At 40.5% G+C, this 14,585-nt stretch overlaps 1 protein-coding gene across 1 annotated transcript in view; it reads right to left on the bottom strand.

Moving 5' to 3' along the window:
• The window catches only part of SOBP (sine oculis binding protein homolog (Drosophila)), a 162,101-nt gene that overhangs the window by 60,352 nt on the left and 87,164 nt on the right, over positions 1 to 14,585 (bottom strand). The window contains exon 5 of the mRNA XM_012651152.1: positions 9,277 to 9,372. Within this exon, the coding sequence (XP_012506606.1) occupies positions 9,277 to 9,372 (96 nt within the window). The remainder of the gene's footprint in view (positions 1 to 9,276; positions 9,373 to 14,585) is intronic.

Raw genomic sequence — 14,585 nt, 5'->3', positions numbered from 1 at the left:
GCTCTTGTCTTCCTGGACAAGGAAAACATTTACAGTTTAATCATGGGCTTCTATCTTCCTTCTTCCCTTTAAAAATTCCCTCTCACCAGTCCTCCACTACCCCCACATCCCCATCTCCAATTTCTTGCCTCTCTTATTACTCACATTTGTCATTATTCTCCACTCCAAATATTTTTTATACTCTTTCCCTTTTTCTCCCAAGAGACTTTCATTAGCTTGTTCTTCTAACCATCAACTGAGCACACGACTGAATAGGATTAATATTAGTTCTGGCTGGTTACTTCTGCACGTTTATATTGATAATTGATATCCTATCTGATTTCCTGGTTGCTTGACATATGACCTACAGATTCCTTGAAGCCATCGGAGGTGCATTCTCTGTGGTATTTTAGGTGATTGTTCAGTTCTAGCAACTAAAACAATGAGAGAGAATGTGCCTGACACCTGACTCCCGAATGCTACTTTACAGCCGGACGTCTCAAAGGAAGTAGATTTGTTCACTCTGAGGAATGCAATGCTACTAAATCAAAATAGTTCCAGCCTTTTAAAAATGGCCTCAGTGATCATAAAAGAGGCTCAAAATTTTCCAACAAAAACTTAGCACTTATACATAATCTATAGCAGTCAGATATTTTTAAAAAGACACTCGAATGCTTATATCACACTGAAAAAATATATTTTCTGTAGTCTACAGCTGTTCTGTAAATGTCCCCAAGTCTACCAAATTAAAAACTATACATTTGGCTCTGTTCCCCACAATTTATTATGCACTGGGAATCCTCAAACATTGACATGACTTTCTGAATAAGTTGCCCTTCCTAACATTCCCCACAGATGTTCTTTTGGGCTTCAGATTTCTACCAAAGAATTGTTACTATAAAGAAGCTAGAAAGAGTGATTCTGAATTAATTTCTTAATTCCTTCATTCCACAACCATAGACTGACCTCCTTCTCTGGCTCTGGAATGAAAAAAATGTATAAGACCCGGCCCCTACCCTAGGATTGCAGCAGCATATGTTGGCCTGAGCACTGGTTTGGGCGTGTGGTAGGAGAGACGTGGGTCAAACTCCAGTTCTGAACCTGCTCACTGGATCCCCTCCAATCCCCCAGGGCAAGGAATGTAACATCTCTACATTTTAACTTCCCCACCTATAAAATGGAAACAACAATATCTATTTAGCAAAGTTATGGTGAGAATACAGGGTCTAAAAGAGGGGTCTATGAAAACCAAGCACACTACTGGCTCATTGGAGACACCCACAAAGGGGAGTTTCTTGTCTCCTTCCCTTCCTTAACACAATCAGAGGCACATCCATTTGCTACTACAGATAAGGCCCTGTGTAAATTACATTTTTTCCTTTGCTTTGCATTTATTTTCTTAGTTGTATATTTCTAAGAGTAACAATTTTACTATTAAATGGTTGGGCAGGATAAAGAGGTCTTGGATCATGTAGAGCAGCAGTCCCTAACCTTTTTGGCACCACGGACTGGTTTCATGGAAGACAATTTTTTCATGGCTGGGGGATGGGGATTGGTTTCAGGATGATTCAAGCACATCACATTTATTGTGCAGTCAAACCTCTCTGCCAATGATAATCTGTATTGGCAGCTGCTCCCCAGCACTAGCATCACTGCCTCAGCTCCACTTCAGATCATCAGATATTAGATTCTCATAAGGAGACGCAACCTAGATCCCTCACATGCACAGTTTACAGTAGGGTTCACGCTCCTATGAGAATCTAGTGCCGCTGCTGATCTGACAGGAGGTGGAGCTTATGCAGTGATGCGAGTGATGGGGAGCAGCTGTAAATACAGATGAAGCTTCCCTCGCTCGCCCACTGCTCACTTCCCCCTATGCGGCTCGGTTCCAAATAGGCCACAGACCAGTACTGGTCCATAGCCCAGGGCTTGGGGACTGTAGATGTAGAGAATATTCCTTAAGAGTCACATTTTTATTTTAAAAAAAGCTTATCTCTAAGAATTATCTGCATAATATACTTTGTACTCTGTCCCTCTCATTCATTGTTCACAAGGAAATTTTGTGGCTTTTGCATGCAAATGTGCATGTGCAAAACTTTCAGATAATCTATTGTTAGAAAATTTTGTCAAGGGCTAATCCATGATGTACTTGAAAGCAAGTGACCTTGAAATAAATAATCATAATCACAGCAACATTGATTGAGTGCCAATTGTTTACCAAATACTATTCTAAGCACCTTATGGGTATTCCTTCATTCAGACCTCATGCCAACCCTACCAGATAGTTAGTGTCATCCTCATTTAACAGACAAGGACATACACAGAGAGATTCAGTGATTTGCCCAAGGCTACACAGCCAGTGGGTGGGGTGGAGAAGATTCCTGAATCTGAACAAAACAATCTGGCTCAAGAGTCCATGTTCTTCACCACAATGCCATACTATTTTTTGGAAGTTCTAGATTCTTCTTCAAAAAAGTATTCAGACATTGCATAAGTCAGTAACATTTGCTATGCAGCCAACAGGCATCTCTAGTTCCCTGGACACAAAAAGCAAGTGGATGGATGTTCAAGCATTTCTCTGAAGTTCTTTTACCTAAATTAAAATGCTACATTTGGACTCTTATCCAAACCAACTGGGAAGAGACTCAAGTTAGAGAATAAAAACAGGTACTCCCAGCATCTGCCTCAAGATGTTGTTTAAGCTAATGCATCTTTCTGTAATAGCTCCACTTTATTAGTAAGAAGATTGGTTGTTGAGCTTTTACTATGTGCCAGACATACTAAGTGCTTCATATACACGATCTCATTTACTCCTCGGGACAACCCTGTGAGGTAGGTAGGTACTGTATTTATCCTCATTATATTGATAAAGACACTGAGGTTTGGGACGGTAAGAAAATTGCCCAGGTTGCACTGCTGGCATGTCTGCAGAGCAGGGATTGGAACTCCCACTGTTACCCACCAGGCCACAGTGTCTTCCTTGGAGGGCACATGGTCTTCCATAGCTCTCTCTGGCCCCAAGAACCACTGCGATGTACTGTGTGAGAAGCCAGCATGAAAACCAAACCATTATGCCTCTGATCTTTTTGTGCAATGGCCCTGAAACTGGAAAAGCAAAGATCCCCCATGTCTTGGAAAAGGGAGCCTACTGGGGACCAAGGGTCTCTGATCAAATCAAGATCCTTCACTCCCCGAAGAGCCCTTATATCACAGCAGAAGCTAGGGAACTCTAGCCCTCCCCTAGGTGGTTTCTCTCCCAGATGAAGAAGCTACAAAGGAGAGTTAAAATAGGGCTTGCATGGGCGGGAAAGGAGGGGAAGTTGTCCACTGTAGTCCAGAGGGTCTTGGTACAGGAAAAGTGAAAGAACCTGAACCATAAGACCATGGCAGAAATGGGAGCCAAGAGGCTGAAAAGAGTGAGAAGAGAAGCAGCAGACATAGCTGGAGAAGAAATTTAAACAACAGCACAGATGGGAACAGAGGGATGTGCAGGTAAAATACTACTCAAGTGGAATCCATCCCTGCTGCTTGTATCAAAGTCTAGATGATCTTGCCAGAGAGCATAATTGTGTCACCTCTATTGAAACTGACTCTTGCTTAGCCTAAGGTTATTATCTTTATTTCCAGAAAGTTCTATTGTTCTAAAAGATAGTTTAGAACACTATAGGATCACAGGAATAGCCCCAGATTAAAGGGATCTAGAAGATGGGTGGGAAAAAAATGGTGACACAGGCCAACTCTCTCTAGGACAGCAACCAGTCCCTGGGGTTTTCTGGGTCACTTTTATACTTTTGGAGCTACTACAACTACTATTTCAGGAAATTGGTGTACAGTATACTACATACACATATGTCATATGATGTTTTATTTCATGTGATGTGAATTCAAATGTGTCACCATGATTTTAATTTTCAGTGCATCTGCTGCCCAGCTGTAGTATCAAAGCAATAGTACGTAAATTCATATTGACCTGGGGCATAAATCTGGCTTCCTAGACCAATAGCATTAAGGGGAGGGTCTTTGGTCAATTATATGTATTTTGAAAAGCATATCAAGTTTCAATGAAATGTGGCAATTTAAGCTTTTGGGAGTTCTCCTTATATCTCCAGGATCTAGCAAGAAAGTCCTCGCAATGGCTAATGTATGGTAGCAATCCAGAATTTCCCCTCCCCATTGTGAGGAGGCTACCACGTACTGGTGAGCTGGGATGGGCTGCAAAGAGTTCTGCATTATTTTAACATAAATACACTTAGAATCAGAGGCCTGAGAGTAAAGAAGAATCAAGTCATCACTGGTACTGTGGTGTGTCTTTTTAAACTCAGTCTGAGTGCCCAAGCCTTACGAGGTTGTGCTGAGGAGGCAGGGAAGAGCACAGTGCGTAAGTTTTATACATGCATAGTCCCAAAGCTCCAATTCCCAATTTAATCATTGTCAATGGATTCTTTCTAGACAGGGAAGAGGGATGCTACAGTCTTTACCAAACCAAACCAAACAAAAATACCCCAACCTGCCCACCTCAAAAGCATACATACTTCATAGCGAAAAAGGGGTGGGGGGAAAGGGGACAGATGAAGCAGGACTACCCTGAGTTGATAATTGCTGAAGCTGGGTGAAAGGTGCACGTGGTTCATTATGTGGCTCTCACTACTCTAATTTTATACATGTTAGAAATTTTCCATAATATATATTTTTTAATCCACAGAAGTACTAGGAATTTCCAGACTCGAGAGGATGGTGTCAGTTATTGAGACCCCTGCAAATTGGCCTGCCTGACTGTTCATCCCTTAGCCTCTGGGCACTCTACACTTGGTCAGCGTAGATACTAACCAGGGCACGGGGCACCTGGCCTGTACTTCTCGGCTCCATGCCTTTGCTCATGCTTTTCCCTCTGCTTGGAACATGCCAGCTCCAGCTGTCCAAATCCAACCCACGTAAGGCCTAGATCAAAGGTAGCCTCCCTTGTTAAGTCTTTAATGATCGCATATGGAAATGATCTCTTCTTCCTTTGTACTCCAGAACTTTGCTAGTACTCTGTTGGGGCACAGCTCACCGTGTAATGGTAACAATCATGATTATGTGAATAATCATAATAACAGCAGCTAATACATACTGCATGCTTACTATGTACCAGGCTCTCTAAATAAGTCATCACTTTTGATCCTTGCAATATGCTCTGAGGTTATTGCCTTTTGTTAGCACAATTTACAGATGAAGATCTGAAGCTCAGATAGGTTTCAGAGGTGAAACAGAGATCCAATGTGATGTAATGTGATGGCAGAAATAGCACAATAAATTTTAAGCCTTTGTGCCTATGATCCTTAGCTATACCACCAGAGTGATACGGTATAAACTAGAGTCTGGCTGCGGCAAACTTCTGACTTTCAGGAAGACCTGACAGCCCACGTTCTTGACGACCATGATATTGTACATGCCTCATTTCTCCTACTGAACTGCAAACTCCTTCAGGGAAAGCACTCTGTTTTGTGTCCCTACCTGCACTGTTGAGTAGGATGCCTTGTACACAGAAGATGTCCAAAAATGTCTTGTTATTTGAACACTGCATCAACATGGGGCATTTCTACTGCCGAAGGACTACCTTCAACTCTTACAATCCACCTGTCTGACTCCACAAGGAAATGAGACAGAAAAACCAGCCCACAGAAGAATAACCTAAGCATCTCTTCTCCCCATCATCTCTGTTCACAAGGCCACAAAACTAAAATAGTTTTCATCGTCTCCCTAGCCTGGCATTGTAAATGACCAGAAAGAATTCTTCCTTGATGCTATTTTTATTCAGCCTCCCAGCTGTGGGCTCCCTCCTCTCCCTCTGCAAAACCCTCACCCCTGACAGCCTGAGGAAACGCCGAAGGGATTCAGACTTCATCTAGGTGATGACTCAGGAGTCTGGAACTGAGGAAGGCAGGCTGCTTCGCCACTGCTCCCCCCATTCCCCCCGCTAGTTTCCTTTCTCTTATTTTCCCTTTCAGATTTCCCAAACCTGTTTTTTTTTTTTTCCAGCCAAATAATGCTACATCAGTTGCTGCTATTCTTTGATTATATTTTGACCTTCTTCCTGAATATAGCAATGTTCTCTGAACTGGTCCTAAGAAAACTTGGGGAGTAGGCTCAGCAGTCTTCAGTTCCTTCTCAAAACCCTCTCCACATTCCTCTTCTTCTAGCCATAGGTCCTTCCCCTCCCATGACTGAGCTTATTCCATATTTCTGCAAGGTCTTATTCAGTGGGCTTTTGAGAACTGAGAAAGTACTGGCTGACAAGAAGGTGTGAGCTTACAACATGTTTAAGGTCCTCCTCACTCTAGCTTTTAACCCAACTTCCACCAGTGATATGAGCATTTTAATAGGGAAAAGGAGAAGACTTTCAGTCCCCAAAGAATAAGGCTAATAATGATAAAGGGACCAGCAATGGAGTTGGAATTTGGGGCAAAGGCTAGTCTAACCCATGGCTGGCTCTAAATATTCTCTTTGCTGGGCTCTTGTAAACCATGTTGCTATAGTGTTAATACAATATAAATTTCCTACCTTTTCTTTTATTCAAAGTTGTTTCCTTTGGTCATAAGCTAGAAATACCAGCAAAATACCCTGGTGAGAGTGTGTGTGCATGCGTGTATGTGCGTGTATGCACCTATCTACAAAGGGGTAGGTAGGGCCAAACTGAATTGTGATACATCAGATAGTACTCGTTTTATCTAATGTCACTCATCTTGACAGCCTTGCATTTTCAAAATTAATAAAAAGCATAAGGAAACTGCTACACTACTACCAACTAAAAAATCTTGGCCACCAAACTAAATATCTAGTCATCTGTGTTGTACATTAAGTGTGAAGGCACATATCACAGTTTGGGATTTAAACGGAAAAATCAATACCCTACAGGAAATCTACAGTTGCATAGCAGATTTTTCTATCAGCCAATGCTTTCTTTGTCAGTGCCTTCTAATTACACATACTTGTGTATTCCAGGCATTGATTTTACTTTGCTTTTGTTTGGGTTACTTAATATTCCTCCCTCTTCCAAGAAGCAGAGGCGGGTGGGGCAGGACGATGGGGCTGCAGGCAGAGACATTAGAGTAATAAAGTCAATGCAATGTCCCCTCCACCTGGCCAGGGCACTTTCTGCCAGTGCCTGTGGCCCAGAGGACTAGCCTTCCAGCCATGTGCTCCTGATCATGCGGGAGCCCGGAATTAACCTGCGCCCTCCGTGTTTCCCCCCACAGGGCTCCCATACTTTCTATACTGGCTGCTGCTCTTGCTGCAGCAAACCATGCAAGAAGATGGCAGAGCCACCCTCAAGCTAAAAAAGCACTTTGGAGCAGAGCTTGCAATCTTCTCTGACAGATTCTTTAAAAATCTGTTCTAAGCTGCACTAAGAAAACTCCAAGGACTTCCTATTTCTCTCTTATGAATGAACAAGGCTTTTTCATATAGAAGCATAACTTCCCAAGGCTTCACAATCAGCCAAACACCATCCCATTTCTTACAGCTGAAAAAAATAAAATTTCTCCTTGGAGAAATAAGCTCGTGTTTTCTCTTTATTCTCCTATTTCTTTGATCACAGGAAAGTATGCTGACCAAAATAAAGCATTTCTAACAGTAACTAGAAGGACAAAGATTGTACCAAATCTCTCAAGACCACTGCCAACACAATATTGTGCTTAAGCACATCAATGATGAAATATCTATTTTCTCTAAAGATAGCTGTAAAAGATGTTTGCATATATGTTTTACTTCCTCCAGTATAAACTGACCACAACCAGGACTCAAGCATGTTCATTTTTCCAATAAATATAAAAAAATTAAACATCGCACATTACTTTGAACAATTTCTCTGAAAAGAAGTAAGTTACTCCCAAAAGCATTCTGATACCAAAACATAGCCTAAATGGCCCCTATGCTGCATAACAATAGCTATAGAGAGAAACATTTAAACTGAAACGAGCAAAAAGTGTTGCCCCAGAATAGGTAATGCTAGCAGGTCTGGAAGTTTAAGAGTCCTAAGGTAAAATATAAGGTAAGTTAAATTTTCAGGAAAAAAATGCATTTATAAGCAGCATATTTGCCTGTGGATTGGTTGGTCAAGGGACTACACACACAGAATGAGTAGTGCTATTGTAACTGTGCAGTTTGATGGGGAAAAGGAGGTTCTTGCTGTCAACACGTAGCTAGCTAGAATGCATAAGAACTGTATTTTTCTCTCCTCTCCTGCTCTTTGGACACTGTTTTTAATGAACAGTTGGTATCGGAGCTAAATCCAAAGACTGTTACATGTGGGATTTCCTAATGCAGAGACCTGGCAGAGCTGTACTGTATGCGGCCAAAAAAACTAAACAGAAATTAGACTACCTCGAAATGTAACAACTGAGCAACCTCATTCTCTTTCAGTGTTTTCATTTAGTTGGAGCAAATGTTTTGCTTTAATGCAATTGAAAAGAAAAGAACGTTTAGGGACAACATAGCTAGATCCCTCATAAAGCTTCATTTTCAAAAGCAGTGTTTGAATCTCTAAATAAATGACAATTCATTCTCTGTTTACTTTAGGTAAACAGAAAATGCATTGCAGAGCACTCATTTTCAAAAGCTAATCAAGAACATTAGGTCCCAACAGATTCATTTAATAGAAATATAATAGGCATTCCTGCTTGCTTTTCATCTTGTCTCGCTGTAAATGCTAAAATGAACAGCAAATTAACCCTGCATTGGAACAGAGTTTCTGTCACAGCTGATATCCTCTCTCTCACGACTTATAAACATCCCCGCACCCTGTCACTGCTTTGACTCCTTCTACATAGGAGAGACGGTTGAGTTTGGCAAGAGAGTGAAGGAATACTTGAATTCTAAAGGGAGTACTGCGTGTCAACTCTGCTATCTTTCCTAGCAGAACAAAATATTACAATGTTGTCTCCTAAAATAGCGTACAATTAGGACGCAGGAGGAGGGGTAAGGGTGGGGTTGGGTTTTTTCCAAGCTACATATATCAACTGTCTTTCTCTATATTTTTAACATTACTAGCCATTCTCCAAGTGGCTGCTTATAAACTACCATACAAAACAAGCTAATAAAGACAGGGCCATTCAAGCTCTATAATCAGATATAAAAGATGTGCAAACAATTTGAGATCTTATAATGAATATTCAGTGATATCAGAATTAGCATTTAGAACTCTATACAGAAAAACTATAATATTTCATAAATTATGTAATAATGAACAAACCCCTTCAAAAACTGTTTTCACTGTGCTAAAGTAACATTCTAGACTTGTTGTAAGTATGTTATTCTTACAAGTAGTTCGCAGTTATTCTTGAAGGCAAGCCTTGGAGTTTCCTTAGCATAGTGCTGCTGGGGAAAATTTTCAGCATGTCCATCTTCATCTCTAGCCTGAAGGGAAATATAATGGCCTATTTAGGGACTTACAAATAATGGAAGAAAAGAAAAAGCTAAAAGCATAACAGCTCAGATCATTAAACAAACGGGAATCCAGATATAACAACATTATTAAGAAGTTTGTTTAAATACGCAGTACACCTTTTAGATATCAAAATCTGGGATTTATTTTTCTTTACATTGTTTAGTTTGAACATGCAAATTCATTGTGGTGTAATATTTAAAACAATATGAAGCAAATCAAAATCCAATAATTTTGCCGGAAATTATCACCACTTTAGTCTTCTAGTGCACATTGTTCATTGCACATTTAGGATTATATGACATACATACATGTTTAAACTTTTTGGCATGCTTAAGCAATCTCTAGATAACGCACTTTAAAAAAATTCTAATAGCAAGGCCATAAGAAAAGCAATTTGCATAGTGATATTTTGCATTGTAATACTATTAGAGATAAACTGATCCCCCTCCATTTTTAAATAATGATCTGAAAGGAGCGATGATCTACTAAGAACAATGATTCTTCAATCAAACGTAGTAAAAAAAAATAGATTTAATTAAGAAGCTGCATTAAAAGTTACTGGTTATTTTGATCTACACTGTTAATTAAGAAAGCTGAAGTTTAAATGGAGACATTAACAGAACCCATTAGCAATACCGCTCGCATACAGTCTTCTCTTTCTAATCTCCATCAGGTTCTGGTTTGGAGCTGGAGAGAAGGGAGAGGTAGGTGAAAGGGGGCGTGTCTGCAGCACACTCATTAAACCATTCATTTGGGTGACACTTGCACTCCGCTCTGCTCTCATCTCATCTTAGCCCTAACTGCTCTCTCTTTCCTGGCCTCCTGAAATTCACAGCTGAGCTGTCTCCCTCACATATGGCTTGCATATAATTATGCATATTCCATTTTACACTGCATTAAAATGATGAGCTCCTGGCTCCCTGCCAGCTGATTTTAAAAAGCCCCAGTGAAGTAGGAAAAAGGAGAGAAACACAGGGAGAGCCGCACAGGAAGCAGCAGGTAGTTCTGTCTGCTGTCTCTTTAGATAAAATGTATGTCTGGCACCAAGGGAACAGCTGAGAACTACCTGTTGTGATGTATGGATTGAGGGGGAGAAAACAACGAGCATACTCTGTGGCATCACAAAGACAACTCTTATGTATTGTTTCTCCTTTAATGGAGAGAAATCTGCCCTGACAAGTGTCACTCAGAGCTCCCCAGTGATACTGGGTATTGTCATTTTAGAAAGGGTTCCATATTTTGCACATTTTAGAATGTATTGCTTGTTTCTAATACAGGCTTCTGCTACTTATCCCAGGGAGAGAAGTAGATGGAATTTGGAAGTGGAATGTCATGGTCAATAATATTTAGATTACAAAAAGTTTGTGGGGAAAAGAGACTGCTCTGTTTGGGTTTCGTTTTTGAGATTTATCAACATCTCTGGGGTTTGGTGCCCTTTTATCGTACCTTCCCCTCCCCCCCCCACTATGTCAGAGTAAAATAGAAATGCAGTTATAGGATTGGCTATATACAAAAAAGTGTAAGTGCTTTCATGTCCAGTGGCTATCACTGGAACCAGGGCTGCTGCTTCTCCCTGCGTCAGCACTATTCCGCAGCTCCATCAGGGTTTAAGCAAATATAGCTCAAATGGGACCCATTTTAAGTCCCAGCTGGTAATGGTGGCAGTGGAGTGTATAAATAAAAGGCAGTCATAAGAAACCAGTAAGGTGCCAGTGGGCAGTGACAATATTAGATTCTTCATAAAAAAATTTTAAGCCATCCTGTGAGGTAAAGGTCTCTTAAAGACAGAGATCACGTCTCCGTCATCTTTCTTACTCTGCCATGCCCAGTGCCTTACTTTTAGTTGGTACTTAACAAACATTTAAGTGATGGAAAAAACCCATACATGGATAGTAACTAGATCCTACCATAAACAGCTCTGTAGAAAATGCCACCTCAAAATATGCTAAAGTTAGTAGTAGTTTTCTCATATTCCTGATGCACTATGATACATATGCTTGGAAACACACTTTGCATATAGTTTGCAAGGGCTACTATTTACATATGTATGTCTATATTCAATATATATGTATCTTGTGTATAAATATTCATAAGGTGGAATATGTTTATTATGCATGTACTATGTATACACATTCATACACACCAGATGCCTAGGGATATTTTCAACATTAGTGGCAAAAATACATTCATTCCACTTACATGTAAGGTGCACACAATGTTTTTTATGTGTTTAAAGGACAAAAAAATCCCATTATCTAAGATCTGAATGTGTTTCCTCCAAAGAGCTATAGATTTCATATAAAACCTCGTAATTTATGAGGTTAAATAAAGCAGCATTGGAAGAGAAAGGAGAGGGGGATTAGGGAAGTTAGGAAGTGGAAAGAGAAAGCTTTTTTATCAAACCATTATGTGCATCTTTATCAAACCATTACGGTCACCTTGCATCAAACTCCCATGGCCTGGGAATGGCCTGCCCTCTGACACCCAAACTGACTCCAGAGTCCAAGAAATTCCATCCTCCAGCCATTTGCTGCATTTCCACCACATGCCACAGAAATGGAAAGGACACAAAGAGCAAGGAGCCCCCAAACCATCGCCCCCATATGCAGGTGTGTGCACACGTAAGCACCACACACACCTCTCACCAGAGCAATCCCCTTTGCATTCTGAAGTTTTCAATGTGTAATTTTAAATTACTATTATAGGACTAAGTGGAATTAAATGCATTCATCAAAGGCAGTAATTCTGTACCCTGGCTGCATACTAGAATCATCTGGGGTGGTGCCAGACTTAGCCCCCACCCCTCCATTCCTCCCCATCACCCTGCCACCTTTCCAAGATTCTGATTTAATTGGTCCAGGACAGGCCCTGGACATGCAAGGTGTTTTTCGTTTTTTGGTTTTTGTTTTAAGAAAGCTCTCAGGTGATTGTAATGTACAAGCAGGGCTGAGAACCTCTCTAATCTTAGGAGGGCACCTACGGGTATTAAGAGGAGGTCCTTGGCACAGCCTGCAGAATGTTCTCTAACCAGGTCCCAGGACCACTGGCATGAATCACTGTGCAATGCTAGGAGGATATATGGGTTGAGTATTCCAAATCCAAAAATCTGAAATCCAAAATGCCCCAAAATACAAATTTTTTGAGCACTAACATGATGGTCAAAGGAAATGTGCATTGGAGGAAATGTTCATTGGAGCATTTTGAATTTTCAGATTTGGAATGCTCAACTAGTAAGCATATATAATGCAAATAACCCCAAATCCAAAATCCCAAACACTTCTAGTCCCAAGCATTTTGGCTAAGGGCTACTGAACCGGTAGGATGTAGCCCCTGAGGTGGGTCTTATCCTAAAGATTTAAGAGATTACACAAATAGCTGCTTGTGAGCAAAAATTCTCATTATTTGTTTGTTTGTTTGTTTCTTAGTTTCTTGTATGACAAATAATCTTGGAAGAACTACTATACCACTTCCCCAAAAAGGCCTTCCTGAACTTCTCTAACCAAGGCAAATATCTCCCCTCTGTCCTCTCTTAGACTTCATGCAGTTGCAACCTTGCAATCACTGGTGTGATTTACGTCTCGCATGCTAGGCTGTGAGCTTCCTAAGGGCAGGCATGGTGTCTAGTTTCCCACCATTGTATCTTCAGCCCCAGCCACTGCCTGGTGCCCAGTAAGTGCTCTGTAAGAATGAGCTTTATCATTCACAGCAACTTGGTGGCAATGTTAGAAAAATCCATGGGACCTTCCTTATCCTACATGGAGAATCATTTTAGAATGTTTTATAACTTCTTGCCCATTGAAGCCAGTGCCATATTCTATATCTGCCCCATTTGGGGTCCCAGATAATGGCTTAACAAGGGAGGTGGACAGAGGAAGCGGACCACCCCTACAAGGAGGAGTATGTGTACACAGACATTGTTTAGAATTACCAGCTCATGGTAATAACGTAAGGCAGACCGACTTTTAGCCGGTTTAATTTTTCTTAAATTCTCTACAGACGATGCATTTTCTGATTGCCTGTCTTAGAGTGGACCACCCCACTGTCAGCTCTTGGTATCCACTAAGGCCAGAAGAACTGTATTTATGTCTGACTTTGTTCTGCAGTGACAAGTTCTGACAGAAGAAGGAACGTCAAGACACTTCATGACTAACTCTCTCCTTGTGTCTTAGTCTCAACAGCTTTATTCTGACTAATGTGCCAGATATTTATGCCAACTACAGGGAAAAGCAAATGGGAGACTATTTTTTGCATTTTACTACAAATGTGATTGATTTTGAGACCAAAGGTACATTTTTGACCTATTATTCTAAGAAACCTTTACTTTTTCCCATAACAAAAACAAAAATAAAAATCCTTCAATTAAACTGCTAGGAGATGTCCCCGTTTTGCTGACAATCATGTATCCATTTTCATGCCATGCCTAGCATTTAAATAAATATTATGTGAGAAATTTAGACTAATTGCCTCTCTACTTCAAAAACCTCTGGCTCAAACAAACTTTGTATTCACCTCTCTTTCCCTATGAATCATCACTAATTCACTTCTTTTCTTTTGATTCTTACAATACAGCAAACTTTAGTTCTTGAACCTCAAATAATTCACTTCTTTTGGGCCAAAGTCTTGGTGCCACATACATACTGGAACAAGATCAGTGTTCTTTCTTCTCTGGAGAATGCCTTTAGAAAACGTGGAGTGTTCTAGAAACAGCTCCTCTTGGCTACTCCAGAGAAGTATGATGTTTCCGACTTAATGAAAAGTTTAACATTGTTGCCATTTAAGTGGAAAGACAATTAGGCTTTAGAGTTCATACCTCCTCTGTGATGAATGGGAGTTTACACCTCTGTGTCATTGTGATTTCAGGATTTCTTTTGAAAACAAGAAAAGATTCTGCCCAGAACCAAAGGTAGAGAGAGCACTGCACAGCTCCAGACTTGGCCTTCGGATCCTGCAGCAGATGTAGCACATGTCAACTCACACATGTGGTGTCATTACCAGACTTGGGAACATCAAAAATAGTGCATCTCAAAGTTGTGGGACTAAGTTTATAGATGAAGAGTCAAACAGAAAAAAAGGGAACATCAATTTTATATTTTATAACTAATTTTTTCAACCAAAAGTAATAGAATTTCTTTTTAAAATTCAAGGTAAAAGCATGGGGAACTACTTCTGAAAACTCCTGGAA

Source organism: Propithecus coquereli, unplaced genomic scaffold (assembly GCF_000956105.1).
Source record: "Propithecus coquereli isolate 6110/MARCELLA unplaced genomic scaffold, Pcoq_1.0 Scaffold35, whole genome shotgun sequence".
Lineage (NCBI taxonomy): Eukaryota > Metazoa > Chordata > Mammalia > Primates > Indriidae > Propithecus > Propithecus coquereli.
The sequence above is the reverse complement of the archived record's forward strand: the minus strand, read 5'-3'. Positions and strand labels throughout refer to the sequence as shown.